The 23,179-nt window shown below is 52.1% G+C and overlaps 6 protein-coding genes and 1 non-coding gene across 7 annotated transcripts; 6 read left to right on the top strand and 1 right to left on the bottom strand.

Moving 5' to 3' along the window:
- Positions 1 to 560: 560 nt before the first annotated feature.
- Positions 561 to 1,483, top strand: BDZ83DRAFT_606809 (endoribonuclease L-PSP). Its single transcript, XM_060507397.1, has 2 exons — positions 561 to 778; positions 867 to 1,483. The coding sequence occupies exons 1-2, from the start codon at positions 675 to 677 to the stop codon at positions 1,153 to 1,155; spliced, it is 393 nt and encodes a 130-aa protein (XP_060369173.1). The 5' UTR covers positions 561 to 674; the 3' UTR covers positions 1,156 to 1,483.
- Positions 1,484 to 3,433: 1,950 nt separating this feature from the next.
- On the top strand, positions 3,434 to 3,880 carry BDZ83DRAFT_748572 (uncharacterized protein; the record flags this gene model as incomplete). Its single annotated transcript, XM_060513632.1, has 3 exons — positions 3,434 to 3,552; positions 3,648 to 3,733; positions 3,801 to 3,880. The coding sequence occupies 3 exons, from the start codon at positions 3,434 to 3,436 to the stop codon at positions 3,878 to 3,880; spliced, it is 285 nt and encodes a 94-aa protein (XP_060369174.1).
- Positions 3,881 to 7,426: 3,546 nt separating this feature from the next.
- Positions 7,427 to 8,345, bottom strand: BDZ83DRAFT_648112 (uncharacterized protein; the record flags this gene model as incomplete). Its single annotated transcript, XM_060510148.1, has 2 exons — positions 7,427 to 7,666; positions 8,037 to 8,345. The coding sequence occupies 2 exons, from the start codon at positions 8,343 to 8,345 to the stop codon at positions 7,427 to 7,429; spliced, it is 549 nt and encodes a 182-aa protein (XP_060369175.1).
- A 2,647-nt stretch (positions 8,346 to 10,992) lies between these two features.
- Positions 10,993 to 11,750, top strand: BDZ83DRAFT_67754 (uncharacterized protein). Its single transcript, XM_060511171.1, has one exon. The coding sequence runs from the start codon at positions 11,167 to 11,169 to the stop codon at positions 11,557 to 11,559; it is 393 nt and encodes a 130-aa protein (XP_060369176.1). The 5' UTR covers positions 10,993 to 11,166; the 3' UTR covers positions 11,560 to 11,750.
- Positions 11,751 to 12,195: 445 nt separating this feature from the next.
- Positions 12,196 to 14,666, top strand: BDZ83DRAFT_606819 (uncharacterized protein). Its single transcript, XM_060507398.1, has one exon. It carries the CDS (start codon positions 12,447 to 12,449, stop codon positions 14,211 to 14,213), a length of 1,767 nt encoding a protein of 588 aa, XP_060369177.1. The 5' UTR covers positions 12,196 to 12,446; the 3' UTR covers positions 14,214 to 14,666.
- A 668-nt stretch (positions 14,667 to 15,334) lies between these two features.
- On the top strand, positions 15,335 to 17,517 carry BDZ83DRAFT_648114 (uncharacterized protein; the record flags this gene model as incomplete). The annotated part of the gene is made up of 2 exons (XM_060510149.1): positions 15,335 to 15,629; positions 15,695 to 17,517. The coding sequence occupies 2 exons, from the start codon at positions 15,335 to 15,337 to the stop codon at positions 17,515 to 17,517; spliced, it is 2,118 nt and encodes a 705-aa protein (XP_060369178.1).
- Positions 17,518 to 21,768: 4,251 nt separating this feature from the next.
- BDZ83DRAFT_t58 lies at positions 21,769 to 21,898 on the top strand. The gene has a single exon. It is a non-coding gene; the product is annotated as a tRNA-Arg (tRNA).
- The last annotated feature ends 1,281 nt before the right edge of the window (positions 21,899 to 23,179 follow it).

Below are 23,179 nucleotides of genomic sequence, written 5' to 3' on the forward strand. Positions count from 1 at the left end.
CTTTCCCCGCTCGTCCTATCATCATTTGATTTTTAGACTTTTTCTCACACACGCTCACTACAATACGCCAAACTTCCATAGATATCGAAGAGGAATTTAGCAAGGCCGCCCTCAACATATTCTATTTCTTCATACTCAGGTTGGCTCGGTGAATGGCTTCACCTAAGGTGTATCTTATCTCCAAGAGACCCGCCCGTTGGCCTATCCGTAAAGAGGTAACCCCAAAATGGCTGCTTGACTCATCGCGCGTGAAAATAACACCGGCATCGTACTCGAATAACCTTTCGCGCACTTCAAACGCCTTCAGGACCGTGTATGCCGAGCCTCGAAACCTGTTGCGTCTCATACAGTCCTGATTGTGTTCGCGTCGCTTTGAGGCTGGGCGGTCTTTTTGGATACCATGTTCAAAGGTCATTTCCATCCCCAGCCCGTGTCCCAATACGGCCATTACGGGCTTGTGCACAAGATTCTGATTGGCTTAGTTCATCTTTTCTTGTATAAATCGCGAGATTGACATGTGGGAATACCTAAGATATTGTGAGTGACTCAACCTCTTTTCTCTTATATCATATCCACCACGTCCTTTTCCCTTTCCTTCCACAAATACACTTGACATACACACCATCTCGCATCAGTTCGCATCAACCTTTCTTCGGCCCTTCTTTCAGCCCATCATGTCTCGAAGAAACATCAGCTCAGGTTCTGCCTTTGAGGCACAAATCGGCTACTCCCGTGCAGTGGTCTCGGGCGATCTCATCTTCGTGTCTGGAACCACGGGGTCCGTGTCTCCCACCACCCATTGATATCATGGTTGACAGACACCCATCTATACATGGGATAATGTGCTAATTACTCCAATGGCACAGCTACAACTATGCAACAGGCGTCATATCCCCCAACATTGTTGAGCAGGCGGAGCAGACAATGGAGAACATCGCCGCCGCCCTCGCCGAGGCCGGCGCCGAGATCAAGGACGTGGTGCGCGTCCGCTACATCCTCCCCGACCGCAACGACTTTCAAAAGACCTGGCCGGTGCTTCAAAAGTACTTTGGCGAGGTCCGCCCCGCAGCCACCATGATCCAGGCGGCGTTGATGGAGGATGTGATGAAGATTGAGATTGAGGTCACGGCCAAGAAGGAGACTGCCAGTTCATAGTGGAAGCACTGCACTGGAAAATGAGGAGTCTAGAACTCGTTTGAGAAGGTGAGGTCGTCTGGTGGCTTCTAGTCTCGTGGGGAGCCTCGATACCAAAATGCTTTGGGCGGGACGACTTGGGTGTGAAGAAAACAGCCAGGTAGTGAAATATCTTCATGAGCGAGATGTATGAGCAGATTGAATTGAGCCGTCGCTTGGCCAGTATATTTTACCCAAGCAAGGAAGTAGCTTGACCCATTTCCAAGAGCCTATGATCACCTTCACAATAGACAAAACGACCTTGACGTGATGCCACCGTGCCTTTAGCATAACATCAAGATGTAACCTGCAACATCCAAACACACACGACTCATCGCAACCAGAGAGATGGAATACAGCCACAGAATGAGACTAGTCCAAACTACAAGGATGGCTGAGGGCGGTTATGCTCGCACTTGAATGTGTCTTCAAGCTGGCGCCTTGATCAAACCTCTTCATTCTCTCTCACTCTTGAACAGCGTGATATGATCAAAATAAGCAATGGCTGTGACGAGACAAGGAACCACTAAATAAAAAGCCGGACAATGCTGTACCCAAAGACTTTCAGATTGACAACACTTGAGAAGACAATCGTTCGTTGCTCAAATATATAGCCACGGACTCGCGACATGAAGAATCTCCCAAGGATGCCGGGCTGCGAGAGAACCCAAAAGGACAGTTCGATCGTATCTGTTAGCGGCTCTGTAGGATCCAAATACATGATTGTAAAATATCAATTCTCACTTCGTGCAAGAGTTGTCACAATGCCGAGAAATAAGGCCCAGAAGGTACACGGTGGGATAAGTATGCAGACACCACCGAGCCTATCCAAGTCTATTAAGATAATATACTATAAGATCAAAACCCGACACCGTAGAGCGCATCATGTCATGGCATTGTCATCAAACCGAGGTTGTGAAAGCGTCGACCTGGTGAGGCTATAACACAGAAATATCGCAGCTCCCTGTCCGCACAGTCTTCAACGGTAATAGACGGTTAATCTCAGCCATCAAGCCAGCCTCCAAAAGCCAAAAGGGGGCGCATTAGAACAAATACCCGAACGTGGCTATTCCGGCGGCGTAGTGTAAGGGCAATGAGTTGGCATATAAGACAAACCTAGCACCCTATAACACTCAGCCCATGCAACTGCAACCACTTTAACCAACCTAACCAACCCCCTCCGAGATGAAGACCTCACATTTTCGCAACTGCCGAGCTCATAGCCTCGGGAAAAGAGTTGTTAACGGCTACGGGCCATGCTAAGGCTTGAACAAGACCGCCAGAGGGCAACAGCTCACCCCAGATACTTTAAGTATAGTGACGAATGCCATGAACCCTCACATCTCATGCACAATGAGATCGATAACCAGACCTCGCGCCGTACCAGGGTCCAGTCCAGTCCCGGGGAACCGAACCAACCACCCTGGCCGCTCATTGTCCTGAGTTGAGCCAAGTCGTACGACGACGACCCCAGCACTGAAGTCATTATGGCGGAAAATAACCCCGCCGCACGACCTCGGAGCCGAAAAGAGCTCTCTACTTTTCCTACCAAGGTAACGCAGAATGAGGTTGCGGGGAAAGTTGTGGTCTCGGCCCCCGTTGGGAATACAGTCAAACCGCCGACCAGTAACAACCCCGGTTTCAACCTGCCCGGCCGGCTACCTACATGAGAATAGTAGGATGAGGTGGGAAAGGGCCATACCAAGGCCAACCATCAAGTCTCAATCACTCAGTCCCCCATTACCATGTCCACTGAAAGAAACAAAAGAATGATGTCTTCTTCTCTTTCTGCTGTAATGTCGCCGCCCTCTGACGCAAGTTTGCGACCCAGAGACCCTGATCTTCCCGGCTGCGCGTTCTGGCCCCTCCTTCCATGCGGCGTAGCCAACCCCACGCAAGGCAGGCCGGCATGAAAATGGGGATGGGGAGACGTCATTGCCGATCCCTCTTCTCGCTCACTCACATTCAATACCACGCGCGCAAGATAGAGAGACAGAGAGGCACAGAAAGCAGGCGTTACACACACGCAAACTTGCATGTGAGAGAGAATATATGCGCCAGATCAAGTTTTTTGAGTTGTGATGCTTGAAGATTGAAGATATAAATGAGCAGTAATGGACAGTGAAATTGAAAATGACATGATATCTCTTCACTTGTAAATCATTCAATAAACGGCTTGCGCAACATCGTCTTCCCACTCCCCTTCATACTCACATCACACACACGATACGCATCACCACAAAAATAAAACTTACTCACAATGGAGACCTCAACTACCAACTCCCTCATCATCTCCCTCGCCATCATCCTCGCCGTCTTCCTCGGAGGTACCTTCGCCTACCAGCAAGGCATGCTCGACCCCCTCATCGAGCAAGTCGGGTGAGTTTTTACCTTTTTTTTTTTCTTCACACAAACAAAGCGGTTCAAAACGTCTCCGTCCGGTCTTGAAGCTAACCACTTATTGCGCACAATAGCATCATGATGTTCAAGGCAAAGGCGGAAGCCGAAAAGAAGAAGATGCAGGCACAGGGCATGAAGGCAGGACAAGACTTTGTCGATGGTGAGTCGATAAACCCCCAAGAACCGTTTGATAAGTCCCCATGATCCGCTAACGATCACTGTGCTAGACCAGCTCAAGGGAAACAAGCAGGCAGCCGACGTTGCAGACGGCATTGGCTCCATCGGCGGGCTGAAGAAGCAGTTGTAAACAAAAAACTTCAGCCTCATAAAAAATATGAGATTAGACTGAAGCTTAAATTTTAGTCGGGGCACGATCTCATCTGTGCCTCGACCATGAGGACCACGAGGACCATGAACTTTTTTCAACGGGGAGCGAATGATGTGCGTTTCATTTGGCGTGTACGATACTTGTAGTGCAAGAGACTTTCTGGCTAATTTACCTTTATTCTGGAACAAATTTCGGCGCTAGAAGAGAAGAAAAAAGAAAACATTTCGTAACGTCCAACAGTTTGTCAGCGAATACTTTTTATTGTTGATGATGTCTCTCTCTGCGCTCACTGGAAAGCCTGTCCGAACTATCGTCCAGTGATGACTACTGGAAAACTGACATTTTGCTGCCAGCCGCAATGAAAAGGGTGAACAAGGACTGCGAAAAGAGTTTCAACCCGCTTGGTAACCAGGAAGAACCTGTTGCGGAGAGATTAAGGAGAGCAGGGGTTTTGATGACCTCATGGCATCTAGCACTGCCCGGCGCAGGCAGGGACCCTGGACCTTGGACTGGACAAGCTGAAAACCAGCTCAACCCTCTCTCTCAGACTCTCCCTGCAGTTTTCTCCTTGCAAACTTCATTGGGCCGAACGGGGACAGGGCAGGCAGGGCCTAGTGGACGGGTGAGAAAAGTGCAGGGCTCGCGGTGGCCCCGGTTCCCGTACAACCGTGAATCTGAACCTGTGACGATCGCCGGCAAAGCTTGGGCGCCGCTGCCGCTCCCCTGGCCGTTGGCTCCACTCGAAGTTCTCTCAAGTCTGAACGTTGGTGCAATATCGTCTCTTTCCTCAGCTTTTCCCACCAAATGATCGACCGCTCATTGGAGGCATCACTGGAGTCTGGAGTCTTTAACTCTACAACTCTCGGAGAATCCCAAGACAAGGCTGCAGCAACGGTCGAATCCACATGGCTCAGGCCAAATGCCTCCGACTTTGATGGAGAATCCATTCAGTTCCCTAGCTTTTCTGCTCATCAGTTGCCCCCCACAACGCACGAGGCGAGGGCAGTTGTGGGACATCCTCGACCCTCCCCTAGGCTCACCATCCCAGATTATTCACTGAATGAACGTTTGGTAACCGCCCTTGGCACCCGGTGAACCCGACTTGAACCTCTGTCAGGCAGAATGAATGGCCGCGCCAATTGCACAGACACTTTCCCCCCGGCTGCGGCCGCCCGGGCTCGCCTTGCCCTGCAAGGACGACGCAGGAGAAGAGACGTACGGAGCACAGCGTACCATTTCGAATCGGAGCCCCGACAACTTGTTAATTCAGCACACGGCTCATCTGCGCTCGAAACTCGTATGGGGCCCGGCGCTCGCCCTGCGTCTTGGCCCAAGACCCCAACGGTCGCCCCTGAATAAAGAGTCGGAGTTGGCCACAAGTCGGTGAGTAGCCGACGCCGCGAGTCCAGACCAGAAAGAAGACCCAGCCAGTCTGTTCTGTCTCCATCGTCGTGCGGTTTCCCGCATCTCCCCTGACGGCGAACATTCTTCAGTGAGTCAAATAGTGGAGGAACGAAGGAAAACAAACCGAAACCCCTGGACAGTGCCACAGTGCTCACCGAGCTTGAGCGGGTCGTCTGAAGATTGATGGGGCTTGGTTCTCCAAGTGGCACCTTGACCTTGAAGTTTCTCTCTCCGCTCCATCCATCTCGGGCTTCGTCTGGACGAGCGGGGATTTTCATTTCCCATCCGGAGCAACGTCCAAGGTCAATCCTGCTATTTTAAGCCTCCAAGAGGCTGACGGTTAAGCCAAAACGGTAACCACGGCCAAGGCTTCCCACTTTTGGCAGAGACAACACGCGAGATGAGTCTCGAATATCGAATTTTTTGTTGACATTCGGGAATTCTCCTTCTCTCAAACAGGAAACAACGCGGAGCCACCGATTTGACCGAACCGGTTACCAGAGGTGACTGCAAAACCAGTGGGTTGGCGTGACACATCGTTTTGTTGACGAGAGCTTAGTTGTAGCCGCTCTTCAGGCACAAACATACGTGTCAACTACGCAGTCATGATCGCGGTTAGGTTTCGTAAGAAAACACTTGTGATCTTGGTAATCAGTGAACAAGCTGCGATGGGTTGAGAGACGACGTTGCGTTTATGAACATGCATCTGATTGGTATGCTGCGAGTGGGACTATGCTTTCGGGTGGGACTTCCTTGCTTGCATTCTGGGGTATGTGCGAAGTTTCCAGGTGGCTGGGACGAATTGATCGTCCGTATCCGCGTTCGCTACCTTGAATTCATGGCCTTGTTGATACATAATTTGGCTTCTTTGACGGGGAACACGAGTATGGCCACTGCCAGCGACAAGCAATCCAAAAAAAAAAAAAACTAAAAAAAACTCTCGCTAATTTAGAACAAAGAGACATGAAGTCCAATGGGATTTTTTGGCGTAATTGGGGACAACGTGGTGTGTTGATTGACGCATCAATCACTCGTTGGCATTTCATCGGCGTTGGCCACGCGCGTGTCCGTATAACCGGACTCAACCTTGGGACGCCTCGCCGTAGAAGAATCCGGAAATGCACGGGGTTTGTCGCCGGTGCTACTGAGGACGATCTCCCAGGAAGACAGCCAAGCAAGACCGCTAGGTAGGTCTTTGCTGCTAGTAGAACATATTCAGACCGCCCGGCCTGTGCCCTCAGTTCTGCCTCTTGATTCTTGCGTGCCTTGCAAAGTACTTCCGAACGTCTGCCCCACCCGCATGTCACACGGGTGTGAATAGGATAGAAGAGTGTGAACGGCTGATCGCATCGAAACCACAGGTAACCCCGTCTGTCTCCGAATCAGCATCTTTCAACATCAATGCTGGCTGGTTGCCGTCTTGCCTTCGTGGAACAAGCATGCGACACATAACGGCATGTGAGGCAGGCAGCCGACGGCGAAGGAGGTCATGCGAAGCAAGTGTTATAGATTCGTCACATCGCTGAGTAAGTAATCAGTGGCCGGGTGGATGCAGACCAGAGGCGAGGTCAGAGGCCGGCTCCGAACTGCAGCAAAATCGTCTCATAGACGCTTGGATGCTTGCGGTGCCCGCTTCGATAAGAATGCAGAGCTGCAGTGCAATCTGCACTCCTCGGGTCCAAGGGAGGGTTGAGACATTGGTGTGATAGCGTCAGATGCCAGTGCTACTTCACTGCAGCGTCAGCTAGCCGGGGCGCTCGGTATGTCGAAGAGCAACAACGCTCTTGTGGACCTATAGTCAGTAGTGGTGGGCTTGCAGGTGCCTAGGGCATGATTGCTGGCCTCTATTCACGCGGGAGAGTCGGAGGCGGCAGTGGTGGCCATGCCCGGGTGGAATGAAACAGTTCCCGGTTTGGCTGAAATGGTTCATTGTCGCAGTGTTTGCTTTTCTCGTTCCCCTGTGGTGGCTTGAGCCTTGAGCCCGATCTGGTTTGGAGGGTTCCTCGGCTCGTGGCCGGTCAGCACGGCTGTCGTCTTCTTGACTTTCACGAGCTAGCGCAGAGGCGATCGATGCCGCGGAGGGTGGTGAGCAACGTCGATATAGCCCTCTTTCCCCGCCCACTACACGAGGATGATAGCGGGGTTGAGTGCGAGAGCGACCGAAAAGAGACCCAAATGATCAGATGCAGCCGAGTAGGGACTGGTGACAGAGCAATAGTTGACTGAAGCAGGCTCTCTGGTTGACACATACGAGGAAATGGTTTGTTCGGTTGCGTCGATATTGACTTGATAGCGACGGCCATGCGTTAGCCAGGAACGCCGGATAGAGTACCACACCCTTTGGTCTTTGGCGAAAGGCTTCTGTCAGGTTCGGCAATGTTGAGCTGAGGTAGGCTTGGTAAGATGAAGGAGACATTTGGAGGCGAGTCAGAGCTAAGGGCATCCACTCTCTTCTAGAGGTTGCCTGCGACATGTACGCATACGGATAGTGTGGGTGGTGTGTGATATCAATACTCTGGATGGCGGCGGTGATAGCGACGGAGCAAGAAGTACTCTATACCCAGCTGACGTTGGCTGGCAGCACGAATCGACCGAAGTGTACGACGAGTGGTGGGGTGATGGGGCGATCTGAAGAGTCGGATGGGCCAAGCGATAAACGGAGCACATTCCTTCGGACAATTGCTGCTGGTCTTGGGTTGCAGAAGTCACTGCATCTATGTAGGCAAGGTACCTTACTGCAGCAAACAGGGCCCCTTAAAGTCAAAGACCACTGTGTCGGTGGTGCGCAGTGGGAACTGGGAACATGCAGTTTGTATACATAGGTGTTGGAGCGGGAGGTCATGGTAGGTATGCTTACACGCTTGGGACGGACGGTCGTATTGCTGTCGGGGTAGAAAATCGAAAGACGTTGATCTGTGAGATTTCTTCGAGACTGGAAGAGAGCGACGCCGAGAGACAACGGAGAGACATGGAAAATAAAACCCCAACGCCCATTGGAGAGACACGAGGCAAAGACGGGAATGGGCAAAGTAGAAGCCATTGGATTTTGTGGCTGCTGTCGATGGTATGCGCCAAAATGGGGGGGCAACTTCCTTTTTTCCCCCTTCTGCTAAGACGTGTGTTTTCTTTTCCCATCTTTTGGGGCAAGAACCACCACCATCTGAGACAAGAACGAAAAGGCAAGCGCCAGGTACAACACGTGAGGCACGGCATCTACTTCCCGATCTTTTGTTCCTGCCCTGAATGTCTCGAGGGAGGTAACTTTTTTCTTTCTTATGTTCTTCTCTCTTTGCACAGGTTGACATCTTAAACATTCAACAGAACATCGGCGTAGATATCAAGTTGCGCTCTATCCCTCTCCTCGGGCAGCGGCTTACACGCTTATGGGAAATACACATCATTATCCAAGTTTCCACCGACTCAGGTAGTCACGGTACGGTAGTGTAGTGTAGTGTACGCAGTAGTGTACCACTGCACACAGCATGGTTCGCCCGATGCATGGATCAGGCTGCATGTCAAGGCGAGTCAAGAGTCAAGATGAGTGGGATCGCCAACGCCAACAGCGTCCGTGTGCCTGCTTGCGCCCAGACCCTTTTTCCTTTCTTTTTCCTTGCGTGCATGTCTTGGATTGGAGGTGCATTTACTGCACGCTCTGGGCAACGAACGACGGGCGGGCGAATGGGACAATCAGGGTTCCAAGAAGGGGTCTGACTCTGTTGAAGGGTAACGGAGTTGCTGCGAGATTGCGGACGCCGACTGGACTGGAGCTCAGGCTCGCAACGAAATGACAAGGTTTCATCTCAATATGCTTTGGGAGGAGAAGTTTCTCTCCCTGCGCTTACTCTTTACCCTAAACGTGCCAGGAAACCTCTTGATGGCCTCACCCAATGGGGGTAGTGATGCAGGCAAAGGCGCTTTGAATTGAAGACATTCGCGCTTCAAGCGTAGCGGCCATGCAGCCCGAGCAAGCAAGCAGGCAAGCTATGCAAGCCAGAGCTAGTTGTGTCTTTGAACGTACTTGATCGGGGACGTCGGTTAGATTGTCTTTATAGTGTCTTTTCTTCCTTTCTTTCTTGTTGTTGCTCGCCTTGACTGGGGCGGCGGCGGTGGATGGGTAGGCGGCTGCCATGCTTGCTTCCTCTTCAATATTCTTTATCAATATTTTTTTTTCTCCCTTGGGTTCAGTAGCATGGTTTCCAGTCACTGTCTCTTCCATCTTCTCTAGGTCGCGATCTGCATGTCGAATCGAGTCGCCGAGGCCGCATTTGAGTGATGCATTTTGGATGTTTGATTCCTGCCCGGGATGCAGTGCGTGCTTGAGCTGTTGCCAGCGTAACGTCTGGGTTCATTCATATCCGTACATACGTACTACCGAGCATACAACACATCTCATATCATAGCCACGTTCAGACTCGCTCTCATGCAGTAATGGAAACAGGCATGGTCCCTCAGCAAAATGCTCAATGCTTGCCGAGAGGCTCCGGGCTGCTGCTTGCACGTTCTATACAATCCGCTATATCGCCCCCAAACTCGGTCAAGCACTGCATAGCTTCCTTCTCTTCCCCTCACATCACATCACATCTCGATGTCCAGTGGTCCGTCTAAGTGGGAGGAAGCAACTTGGTCACACTAGCCTGGTGCCAGATGTGGACGGTGTTGTCATCCTTCAATGCATGCACTTTGCTGTCAGTCCCGTTGTAGCCAAGTTCGCTCCCACTGCTCCAAGGTCAGGCTGCAGGCCGTGGAGCTACCGGCAAGTGAAGGATGCTCGAGCTGCAGCGCTGATGACAACCCCCGGCCAAGGAAGGGAAGTACCTGACGCAGTGTGCTCTGTCCCAGTCCCGCGTACGAATACCACCGGTACCTAACTCATCATCAACGTGGGTATGTTTGTCGTGGGCTGCACTGATTCGTGTAGCGACTGCCTTAGCATTTTGAGGTATTCGTACGCAACGTCTAAGGTATGAATACGTATCGCGTCCTGAGTTTCGGTACCTACGGATTCTGTCGGCGGTCAGGTTGCGAATACCTCAGCTGAGAGTTTGGCTCCGCCTCGGGTTGACGTACCCCGGGACATGTGCAAGCCCGAAAGGCATCAGATACCTAAAGCATGCGCTGAATCGGGCCAGACTTCTGGGCCAGTTGCTCACCCAATTTTCTCATTCTTCTCCTCACCTTGCCTGATTCGAGTCTACCCACGTATGTCACGATGTAGACTACCTAGTAGTAAAGTACCTTACTTGATGAGGTAGTAGGTGACAGGTACCGACATCTCCCAGTTGTGAATCGTGTGAAAAACACGTGTGGTCACCCTTACCTCAAAGACTTCACTTCTTTGCATCCCGCCATCTTCCCGCTGCCGTAGAGGTCCCCTGACCCTGGTCTCAGTCATCGCATCATCCTCTTTGCGCACGAGGCAACACCTAATTACTCAACGCAGGGCAAAACAGATAGATACCTCTACTTTGGGTATAAGGTTACCATGTCACTAAGTACGTATGGAAATAGATAGACAGTGGAGGTAAGGTGCCCTGTCAAACTTACAGCACCTCAATGTCCCGGGCTTGTCTGGCTGAGTTCATCTAGCGGCCCATTCTGGCTGAGAATGAGAACCTGAACTGCCCGATCTCATTACGGATACTCGCCTCACACTCTACGCCATTTCTCTCATGTTGTGAAGCGCGTCTCTTGCCTCCACCGGGCGCTTTCTTCGGAATCCTGACGGCGCCGGGTCTGCCGTTCAACTGGTTCAAGACTCAACAAAGCCTGCGAACCGCTAGGTCTTGGTTCTGGTCTTAGGAACTTGGTCTTGTCTTGTCTTGTCTGATTTGGTCTGGTCTGGTCTGGTGCAAAAAAACAAAATGCTGGTCCTGGACCGAGCGAGCCATGGCCCATCTGGCCCGGCGCCGTCAACGAACAAGGGTAGCAGGGATCATTCGTCTCTTGTCATCCTCGTCGCCCACGTCACCTGCGCGCAACCACTTTCAGACCTTTCCTTTTCCCCTCTCACCATTCTCTCTCCCAAGTCCCAACTTCCCAAGGCCTCTCCCGTCCCCTCCCTTGTCGGCAAACCACGCCCCTCTCTCAAGGACCCAAGCAGCAAAATTCCGCCCACCCCGTCTGCAACCACACACACCCACTTGCTCCCCGCTTGGCCCGTAACCTACACACTGTTCCCACACACCCACGAGTCCACGACACCCCCTCCCCTTCCCATCTCAAGTTCCCGCTGCATTTTGGGTGGTGAACCGTGAGCCTGCCGCTGCTACAAACTGTATGCCATCCGCTGTCGCTCCTGCGCTGCACCTTGCAAAAATCGCTGCTTCGCCCGGCCTTTCGCAAAGTGGAGGAGGCTGAGTTGACCCCAGTGGACCTGGACTGATCCTGTCTAACAAAGCCCAATTCGTCCCCCAATCTCTCGTCTGTCTTTTATTTCCTGCTTCTTCAACTTCTTCCCATATTGGCGGGATCTAGTAAGAGCTGGAGTTTCTGGGTGTTTGTGAATGAGCAACACCGCGGAATACCTTGACGCATGTCGCTGCGTTCGTACCCCCGTCTTCATCCGCGAACGGGGACAGAAAGACATCACCAACACCCATAATAAGCCCACCACAACCTTTCTGGGCCACGAACACCATGCAACGAGTTTCGAGCTTTCTCCCATCCTGGGAAGCCAGGAGGAGGACCAGCAACGCCAGCACCACGAGCAATGGTCGAAGCAGTGTGGTCACCGCAAGCAGCATCAAATCGCCTCTCGATAAGGTCTTTCGCTGGTCCAGCAAGCCTCCTGCGCCGCTCACCACCAACGCCCTCGTTTCAGCGACAACGTCACGGATTGGTCGGGAGGCTTTCTGGCCCGCTACCCTCGATGCCGAGTGCGAGCGCGCTGCTCGCATATTGAAGTCATTTTGCTGTGAGTAAACACCCTGGCGAGATTTACAATGTTGCTGAAGCTCGTCCGCATCATGCCGTGATTCCTCACTAACACCATTGTGCTCGTTTAGCCGACGGGTTTCTCGCACCTTTGGACGATCAGCCGAGTAGCGATCCCAACGCCGAACCAAAAACTCCAGCACGAATTTTCAAGAAGATTCCCTCCCGTATCCTGCAAAATGCAGCAGGTATCGCCATTTTTACCTGCATGCGATCCGGCCTGTGGATGACCGGATCAGGCGGTTCAGGCATCCTTATTGCTCGAAAAGCTGACGGCACTTGGTCGCCACCATCGGGCATCCTACTCCACACACCTTCACTAAGCTTTATTATGGGCATTGATATTTACGACTGTGTCCTGGTAATTAACAACATTGCCGCCCTCGAATCATTAATAACTAAACCAACTCTCACATTGGGAGAGGACATTGGCCTTACGGCCGGACCGCTGGTTCCGCTGGAATCCACAGAGGTCGACAGCCGGTGGAAGGATCTCGACAACACCGTTCTAACATACATGAAGGCGAGAGGGCAGACTCAGAATGTCAATTTGAACGGCTGCATCTTGACGGAACGAGCCAACGAAAATGAGAGATTCTACGGTGGCAACGTAACGGCGATGGACGTGGTTGCAGGCAATGTGTCGAGGCATGTGGAGGAGACACGCCCTCTATTCGAAGTCATCAAGGAGGCGGAAGGAAGGATCGATGCCGACCAAGCTATCCTCAAGAAGCTTTCGGCATTGCCAGCGCCAGGAGACGCCATGATCGAAACGCCTAGGAGCTCGCCAGCATCACCCAAAACTCCTTTCGGTATTCCCAACACTGAAGACCCTGACCCTTTCGGTGTCTTGGCTTTGGAAATGGCAGGGCTAGAGATTCGAGAGGCTGGCACACGCCTCCGACCTACGAGCAACCAATTCGAATTTCACCCTGTTCCCTCGAGCCCAGCATTTTCAAAGTTCAGGCAGAGCGGCGAGACCTTTACAACAAAGAGTAACAGAGGGAGCCTAATGTCTACCAAAACCAGCCGCACCAAAATGTCCGAGGCTTGGACACAGTCGAATCAGACAGGGACGCCATTCACCTCACCTAGCCAGAGTCAGAGCCAGAGCGAGGACGGCGCTTCCATTAATAGCCTCCCCGTTCTGAAAGAGCCCGAGGAGGAGGAGGAGCCTGAGGAGGTTGACTACACCAAAATTGACTTCACTCCGTTGAGGCAAATCAGCGGTAGCCATTCAATTGAGGGGACTGTCATGACTGACAGCGACGACCACCTGCGTACCGATGTCAGCACTATAGATGATGCCGCTACCAAGGCTTCCAGCATCTACACGAAGGACGATGCTAGCATCATCTCCAGAAATGACGACGAGAAGGAGGATATCCTGACGAATGAACCAAACGTCGATGCTGATGACGAGGAGGATGACGAAGAAGACGACTTCGAAGAGCCTGTCATTTTCGAGGTTGCAGCTGTTCAGCCTGCTGCAGTCGTCATGGCTGCCCCTATCCACGCCAAGGGCGCTTTGGTCACCATCCCCAAGAGGATTCCTCCTCCTCTGCCCGCCAGAAGCCCCATGAGAACCTCTCGGGCCAGCAAGAGCGATATCGGAGACGTCAGCCATCTTCACAGCCCCATGCAGGCTTCTTTCACCCTCTCGCCGAGACAGTCTATCGATTCATCTTCTATCCGAAGCGGTATGGACAATATTCCGTCGATTCAAGAGACGGCACCCGACGTTTCCGAGGATGAGATGAAGAAGACAGAATCTGCTGTGATCGAGAAGCCACAAGCAGAGGATGTTTCTGCCCTTCAGACCCCTACTATCCAGGAGCCTGAGCAGGCCACACCTATGGCACCTGGAGCCTTCCCAGATGAGGGAGATTTTATGAACCCTTTGGGCACACCCCTGAGGGAAACTAGTAGTTTTGAACCGAGACACACCACTCACCAGACCGTCAATGTCGCATGATACCATTCATTTTCTTTCTGTTTATTTCTAGTCTTTTCAGCGACACAGGCGCCATGGCACCTTTTGGGAGCCCTTCAGGTATTACATTCATCACTTAAGATGTGTACCAGGCGTTTTGGACATTTTGGGATTGGCATCCTCGGTTAAGGATACCAAACAGCTTATAAATAACGACCAACTTTATGACAGGCAAAAGGAGTTTACGGATGTACAGAACAAATAGGCCGGCAAAAGGATGCACCAACAACACCATCCCATGGGGGAGATCAGATACAGGAGTGCATCTGAGGGTCAGGCCAAAGAATTGGAGACCGGATTGTGTGTAGATATCGGGGCGATGCTTTACAGCAAACAAGGTGCTGTGAAAGAATTCAATGGAGCTGGACCGCTATTAAAGGGGTGTGCTTGGTCACCTAGCACAGATAGCCTAGTCTTCAATTTACTGCCTAAAGATAATGATCAATCATTCAGAACAATATGACTAGCCGTGATGCCAGGTCCCGCAGTTAAATCATTAAGTCACATGTTTATACGCCTTGTGTACGAAGGTGAAGCCGTTCCTGGAGACGAAGCCGACAGAGCTTGAGGTAAAGGGCCGGGTGCCTTTCTCTGCCTGGGTGGTCCGTCTGCCCTGTTCTTACCTCAATTTCTTTTCTTTTACATTCAACACTTCAATACTCGCGGAATTCTCATCAACCTCTTTCTCCTCAAACATCAACACCACAACCCCAACATATCTCATGATGAGAATCAACTCTCATACCAAAGTGAGATGTGCCTGCAATGGCTGCAGGGCTCGGAGAAACAATGATGCGATATCTGTGGCACGGGCCATCCAGGGGACCTTCTCAGCTAGTTCCAGCTTTGACTGCGGCAGTGGCAGCCCAGGTGCCAACAGCAGCAGCAACAGCAGCAGCGATAGCGACTCTGAGCACGTCGCCAATTCTTACGCGACTCGACTTCGTCCGCGCCCTCGCCAGCCCACGATTCCCATTACCCCCACGAAGACTCCGAGAAAAGGCGCTGCCAAAACCCCGCGCACGCCAGGAAATCTCGCGCACAACAACGGCAACTTGACGGACACTCCCAGCGGTGCTTAGAAAGCTTCGCGCGCCGGCAAAATGTCGACCCAGACGGGCAAGTTCCGCGAGGACCAGGTCCTCATCATCTGTCCCGGCAGCAAGACCACCATGGCCCAGCTGGGATGCGGCGAGCTTACCCCGCCCGTCCACCGTATTCCGACACGCATGTTCAAGGACGCCGAGACGGACGAGTGGCGGCCCTTTCACACCTTCAAGCGCAAGAAGGCCAATGCCAATGTCGCGCTTGCCATCGATGGCCCGCGAACCGACGATGATGACTACGAGTGGGTTGAGGATACCGACTCGGACGAAGGCGCTGTCTACCCTATGCAAGGTGCGATTTTTCGGTTGCTACTGCTTCATTTCATGTTTGGGGTGCTAATTGATGTCTTATTTCAGGCGGTCGCATTATTAACATGGAGGCGTTCCTGGCGTTCCTTGACCATGTTCACAGCATGCTCACAACCACCTACCACAATACCCCAATCATGCTCATGGCCTCGCCTCAATGGTGCCGCCCCGATACCGAGACGATCGCACGTTACATCTTCGAAAAGACTCGCACTCCTTCCCTCTGCATGATCCACAGCGGTATCGCTACCCAGTACGGCCTCAAGTGGCCCAGTCTTACCGTGGTGGATATTGGTTACGAAAAGGTCGATGTCACCTGTATACACGATGGCCGCGTGGTCAACCATGGAGAGCTCGGTTCCCCTACCCCGGAGCGCTTCATCTCGGGCGGAGACATGTTCACGCGCAAGCTCCTTGAAAAGCTCAAGGACAAGGATTTTAAGTACGACATGGCGGAGCAGCTGAAGAAGAGCCACATCTGCGAGGTGCTCCCATATGCGCCAAACAGCTCCATTCTCATGGATCTTCCGACAGCTCAGACGGCAGGAGCTCCTCCCAGCGCACCTGTCGCCGATGCGGCCCCTACCGCCGCGCCGATTGCACAACCGGTTGTTCCTGCTGCCGAGGAAGACATTGAGGAGAAGGCGGCTGAGGAGGGTGTTCTCGATGTGGCGTCCATTGTAACGAGCGGAAATGCGCGCGAGTTCCTCGCCAAGAAGGAGAAGGAGAAGCAAAAGGGTGGCAGGAAGGCCAAGGCTACTCAGGAAGCCGAGGCTGCGAAGCCGGTTCGTCTGCCCAACTCCAAGAGAACTCACAACACCTTCCACTTCGAAGAGGTCGTCATGGAGGAGGTTCAGCCGCCCAAGCCAGAGACCAAGGAGGAGCCCAAGAAGGAGGAGGCGGCTGTCGCGACTGGGTCCAAGGACGTTGAGATGACGGATGACACCAAGCCCGCCGGTGCCACAGCTCCTGCTACCACCGAAGGCGACGTCAAGCCCGCAGAGTCTTCGGCTCCGGCAGCGGCAACGGACGGTGCAGCTCCCGCAGCTCCAGTCACGGCTCCCGAGACGAATGGTACAAGTGGCCAATCAGCTATGGTCCCCGCTGAGGCCTCTCCTGCCGCCACCAACGGTGCTCCTCAAATGCAGGCCAAGCGCATCCGCCGCGACATTGAAGTCGGTCTCGAGCGCTTCACCTTTGCTGACCGTGGCGAGATCGACCGCATCGTCACCACAATCTACCGCACTATCCAAGGCATCGACGACATGTACATGCGCCCTCCGTGCTGGGACAACCTTGTCTTTGTCGGCAATGGCGCTCGCCTACGCGGTTTGAAGGACAACATTGTTCAGACCCTCTTGGCCCGCCACCTTATCTCTCCCAGCACCGCGACAATGTTCACTTCGGAGCTGCCGTCTAACATCGCGACCCCCACTGGCACCGGAGCGCAGACTCCTACGGGCTCCTTTACGGGCGCCCCGCACCAGCTCCCTGCCAACGCCGCTGCCGGCTCCTCGGGCGTTAACCCCCTGCTTCAGGCCGCGACCACGGCTTCCGCTCAGCACCAGGGTACTCCGGGTCCCAGCGGCGATGCTGGTCCCAACGGCACTCACTCCGTTGCGGGCCATCACTTCCACAGCCAGACGCCCACGAGCATCAAGCTGGCGACGCTACCCACCTACCTCAGCGAGTGGAACAAGAACGGCTTCGAGGAGGCCATGTTCCTGGGAGCCCAGGTTGCCGCGCGCATCGCTTTCTGCCAGCACAACCTCGATATGGCCGGTCTCGAGGCTCAGCGTCAAGCCAGCCTGAGCAGAGTCGACTACAAGTACGTCTCCTCTCCATTGCGTTTACTATCCGTTTTATTGTAGCTTTGCTAACTTTTCCGCAGCGAGCTTGGCCCCAAGGGCATCCGCACCCACTCCATGCTCAAATAGTTCCAATATTTGGCCCGCGCGAACATGAGGACGACTGGTTTCTTGTTTCATCAAGTCCTTTAGGGGGGGGGGTTAGATTGCCCTTCCTGGACGACTACGGCGGCAACAGCGCAGGCATGGGAATTACATCAGGTTGTGACATTGGCCGTCTCTCGGTCCATTGTTCAGGTTTCTTTTTCTGTAGCAAGGCTGCACACATTGTGTTCTGGAGTTTTAGGGACATATCAAAAAAACCTCGGGGTGTGAGGCGTGGAGGGATGCTTTTTTATTGTGATTTTCTTGCTTGATAATGAAGAAGGGGAACGGATACCAGCAGAGAGTGGGAGGGAGAGAGAAGATGACAGGGAGGGAGGACCTGGCTGCGAGCGAGCCCGCGAAGATTCTTTTGGCCTTCTTAGTCCAGGATTTTTCTCGTCTATACTGTGACGAGTTGGCAGCCCAACCTGTATGATACTCGGGAAAGGACAGGTATAGAATCCTTCAGACTGTGCACTTCTTTTTGATTTCGTGACGGCCAACATCTCCTCTGGGCGCGTAACGTATTGTAAGGCAGGCTTTTGCATGAAGGTTTCATTTGTTTCGGTTGATTGGAGGGGAGGGGAGGGGGGAATGGTATATAAGGACCCAAAGTGCCCAAAAGGTCCAACCCAGACAGAGAGGAAGATGTTTCCATCCTGGAAGTAACTACCCACCTGAAGATTGTCTAGCAGTAAGAGCTCCCGCGGAGGCTGGCGTTCGATTGCCCTATATGTATGGCCATTTCATATCCGGAACTGGCAGTGACGATACGTGAGAGGAATCGTCTCCGACGAGATTGACTTACTGAGTACGAGGTCCATCTCGTTGTGCCCACGAGTGGAATTCCATAGGCACCTGAGAGCCATCTGTAAGACTACGCTTAGGAGACCCAGACGCGGTAGTAGACTGACGAACCAGCGTGTAGAAGACATCCATCATATGGAAAGCTCCTTGGGTGGGTTTCATGGCGCTTGTTGAAGTCTCGATTTGAGTTCCAGGACCATTTAGGGCAAACTTCTGTTTTGCTGGAGGGGGATGGACGTGAGTAGGGGGGAATCTACACAAGCACTGATTCCCTCTTCTGTCTGTAACAGAAGTCTGGGAGGTTTTTCCTTGGGGCTTCTCTTCGTGCTCCGATATTCTTTCTCTGATTTGGGTCAACTGAATGGGCATGGGATGTAGACATGCTCGCCAACTGGTCGAGGGAGCTGGTCTCTCTCTGGGCCTTTATCTTTCACCGGTTCAGGTCGAGTCTCTGAGCGGGTTGAGCACAACTTCAACATCTCTTCATCTTGAGCTAGTCTTGCGGGTATTTCTCCCCCAAAGTCAAAGTAGCTTGGGGGTGCAGAGGAAACACCTTGACAACGGCTCGTGCATGTTAGGATAGTCTCACTAAATGCAGCGAGGAAATGATGAGGTGAAGTGTACGAAACTATTAGCGTTGAGTGTATGCCTTCCAATTTGGGCAAGGCACTGAGCCCAAAAGTGAGAAAATGGGCTCTCGAAATTCTCAAGACCAAAAGTTTCCGGGGTGGTTATGGTTGGCCCTCTGGGGATAGCTCCTGGCGGGGGGAAATCTGTAAGCACGTTCAGAATCGAGACGAACGCAATACTGTACATTGATAAAGGACAGCATGTGCTTCTGGGCTTGCCTGTATGCTAGACATTGGCCAGGATTGTGTCTCGCCATCTACTTGGTTATTTGTGGTCTTTCTGGGGGCCTCGTTGTAGAGATATCGAATTTAGCGTGACAGAACACAGCCGGACTCTACTGAAACTTGAATGGGCCTTTTTATTGTGATCTTAAAAGGACTTTGACAGAGGTCCGTACCATTCATGGCATTGGGCAGGTTTGAGGATTATGTTTTTGTGGCGATGATGAGAGGCTTGCGAGACGGAACGAAGACGGCCTTTCTTGTATAGCTTGAATATAGCCCCTGTTGCAACAGGCAACAGTTAAGTGGTACTTGAAAGCACGTGAGTTGGCGCTCGATATCCGCAGAGTAATGTCGTCGGGGGAGACGGCCTAATTCTCAGGAACGAGATATCAACTACGTCGTTGACACGAGGAAAGGAAGTGATTTCCAACCTAATCTCGGAGTCTCTTTTCTCGGTTCCTTATGTACCCAAGGTTTGATACTGGGAACTCTATCATCTAGAATCTTAATGCATGCGAGACCGTACCAGACGATTCAGACATGATGACAGCTGAGCGGGGCCGACTTCTCAGGAGAGGCAGGGCAAGATTGTCAGTAGGCTGAAGACTAAACCTCGAAGAGCCAACGGTACCACCGTGTAAAAGTTTCATCGCTGCCCCATCTCGAGACACGAAAAATCTCATGAGACTTGTGATCGGATCACTCTCATGCCCAGCGAGGTCGGTCACGTGGGTTGTTTAGACTGCGATGGGGGTTCAGTGTTCATGTTGTAGGTGGGACAATGTATGGGATGGACTCAATGGCCGCTTCTTTGCGGCAACAAAGTCTGCATGCTTACTGTCCTTAGGGCTGGCATTCTTAGTAGAATCCAGTAACAGCGTCTGCGAAGCCAGGTTATGATGATGTGAAGTTCCGCTTGACCAACACTCCTTATGTCCGCGTTGGCTAGCCATCCACTTCTTGCCCGTGTACAAGGCTGCGATTCTCAATAACATTGACCTCACAAAGAGTCCAAAGGACGCGAAGATGCTCGCACTCCTCCTCACAGTGTTGTATATGTAGGGAGATTCTGGACCCAGCCATTGCCACAACTGCTCTTGCTCGACCATCACTTCCATCCCCTTTGTTAAACATGACTTCACGTTTCACCATCGATGCGAGGAAGTGAGTATCTTAATGGCCTTATATCTAGCTCTCTATCAAAGTAAGATGGCTTTTTAGGGTAGGCTCAGCTTTTTCTGGTTGTTCCTAGGTTGGCTCCTCGGGCTTTGCAACCTCCGTGGCTGCTTCAGTCGAGATAATGTACAACGCCACGAACACGACTCTTCGTACCACCAAGTGATTAATCACGGAACCGGCAACAAAACAAGTATGTACATGTCTTTGGGCCTCATCGTCAAAGATTCTAGTCAAATTTGCCAATTCATCGGGCTTTGTTGTCTCCGTCGACTTGTGCAGCCATTTTCTCTACTTGTACGTAGTTCTCCGGACATCATACGAGGTCATCAGGCAAAGAGCCTTGGGTCAAGATAGACTAAGGAGAGCCAGCCTTTAGCACAACCTTCTATGAGTTTGTCAGTTGGGTGGCTGGTCTCATACTCGACGCCTCGACAGTGTAGCCTTGTCTATTGTTGTTGCTGTCAAACGAATCAAGACTAGGTACGTGTTTAGAAATATACACGCAAGTCAGCATGGATCGCGTCGTGAAGAAAAGTGATGTACTTCCGCAAGCAAAAGTATCTGCGTCATAGTGCTACCACCGTACAAAACGTGAGAATAGAGCAACGGCGAAAACAATGCCCATCTCTAGTTCCGGTTGACGCCTGAATCCGTTGAGAAGTCCGAGGAGTCGTGCTGGTGACTCTGACGCGCCTTGGACATGTTGAGGCACTCCAGGAGAAGGCAACCTCATATTCTTGTCTCATCAAATACTCAGAGGAGAAAATCGAATAGATCCACGCTGTCCAGCGGTCTCATCTGTTGAAACCATCACCAGAGTCTTAATCACTCATGCCCTGTTCCCCGGTTCCACGTCTGCCGCTCTAGTTCAAGTAGAGAAGCAACAACATGTAGCCCGCGTAGAGAGACACTGGAGCTAAATCAGAGCGAGTAGTTGAAGCATCCTCCTCTCGTCTGATCCTACACGAGGGCCTCCCGAGCCGTATTTAAATAAACTACATCGACCATAATCACAGCCTCGTGATGTTTCCACACGCAACTTTCAACTCCATATGGTTAACTGGGACCTTAAGCCAAGACAAAACGCAAATCCTCCATGATACCCATCAAATCACCCATAACTTAAAACCAAGCAGATCTCCATCAGAAGTCCACATCCCCTCCCGTCCCTCCACGGTCCAGTCCATTCACCACCAGAGATTCGTCCCGTGCCGGCGCGCGCCCACCTTCGAGTCCACAAACACAAAGCCCACAAAGATCAACCCACCTCCGCTCAGGAACCACACAAATCCAGATCCCACGAGGGAACTGACACGTTCGACTAACGAACGGCCGGTTGGCCCAATGGCAAGGCGTCTGACTACGACTCTTTCTACTACATCATGCGGCTCTGGCTGTACGAGAACGTGGGGGAGAATATAGGTATCAGGAGATTCTGGGTTCGACCCCCAGGCTGGTCAATGATCTTTTGTTATAAAATCCTACTTTTTATACATGGGTACATATATATCTCTTCACTTTTGACTTTCAATCTGGATATGATATAACGAAGGTGTTCATGTCCCCATTGACCCGTCGCCCTCCTTCCTCTTCATCAAGCATTACCTCCCCCCTCGTTGCTTCTTCGCAAGACTCATCGTGGCCTCGTCGCCCGCCAGACTCTGAATTTGCTTCCCAAGACTGCTAGCTACTGTGTCCTTTCTCCTTCTTTCTCCCAACCAGTCTTGGAAGTCACGAGAGACACAAGAAAAAAAACGCGTTGCAGAATTTTCACCAGCATTACCTTACCCCTCTTTTCCCTTTACCCCAACCCGAAGGGCGGTCGGTGGGCACGGTTAGTCACGCGGGGGGTTGGTTTTTTTCGAGGATGAGGTAAGGCGAGGTCACGATCGTGAACCACACCCCTATCATATAGCCTAGTTCATAGCAAAACACCGAGACGGCGGTCAAGAGGGGGTGAGAGGTGACAGAGAGAAAGAGTCGAATGACAAACAGATATACATACTTCGTACACAGTTACACACTGTGAACGCTAAATCCGTATATCCGTAATTCCATCGAGAGAGAATCTGCCTCTTGATGTTCCGTGCTCTTTACACTCAAGACTATAGAGTCCAAAGAGTGCAGTTAGATACGGAGCCTTTCCAGTGATGAAAGAACACTGCCCTCAACTCTGATTTTTGGGCCTATTCCGATGTCGATATCGCGATTCACACGCATAGGTTCACACACTCCCATCGAAACCCACCGTAACTATTGTATCTTCTCTGCAATGTTCGCTCAGACTCAGTTGTCGAAGACTCGAGTCGCAAAACGCAAACTCATCTCCCACAAAAGCTTCCTTACGTCTTGACCAATACCCAAATCTCCGACCAAATAACCGTTCAAGATTCCAAATGACCACCGAAAAGGCAGACCAAAAAAGGAAAAGCAAACCATCCATCTCGTCTCGTCTCGTCTCGTCTCTCGTAATACCCGAGATAATCCAAAATTCCTCCAATACCTGGACTAAACTCAACCGTTCACTTCCTCCGTCGTCTCGAACATTGGCGCACCCCCTCCCTTCGTGACCCCGTGACTGTGCTCCTTCTCTGTGCCTTCGTCTGCTCCGGTTCATTCCCTTGCTTATGCTGTCCTTGCTTGGCCTTGCCCCCCCCCCCCCTTCACGCGGCAGATCACCCCCGAGACATCACCCAAGGGGCCGCGCGAAAACCCACAAAAACGCGGTCCGTCATGCAGAA

Source organism: Colletotrichum acutatum, assembly GCF_030867785.1.
Source record: "Colletotrichum acutatum strain CBS 112980 chromosome Unknown BDZ83scaffold_13, whole genome shotgun sequence".
Classification (NCBI taxonomy): domain Eukaryota; kingdom Fungi; phylum Ascomycota; class Sordariomycetes; order Glomerellales; family Glomerellaceae; genus Colletotrichum; species Colletotrichum acutatum.

Excerpts from the sequence above, each read along its gene's own strand:
- BDZ83DRAFT_67754 (XM_060511171.1), top strand. The coding sequence starts at position 11,167 with ATGCTGGTCCTGGACCGAGCGAGCCATGGCCCATCTGGCCCGGCGCCG.
- BDZ83DRAFT_606819 (XM_060507398.1), top strand. The coding sequence starts at position 12,447 with ATGCGATCCGGCCTGTGGATGACCGGATCAGGCGGTTCAGGCATCCTT.
- BDZ83DRAFT_606809 (XM_060507397.1), top strand. The coding sequence starts at position 675 with ATGTCTCGAAGAAACATCAGCTCAGGTTCTGCCTTTGAGGCACAAATC. Across the intron at positions 779-866 it reads TTCGTGTCTGGAACCACGGG|CTACAACTATGCAACAGGCG; the intron begins GTCCGTGTCTCC and ends CCAATGGCACAG.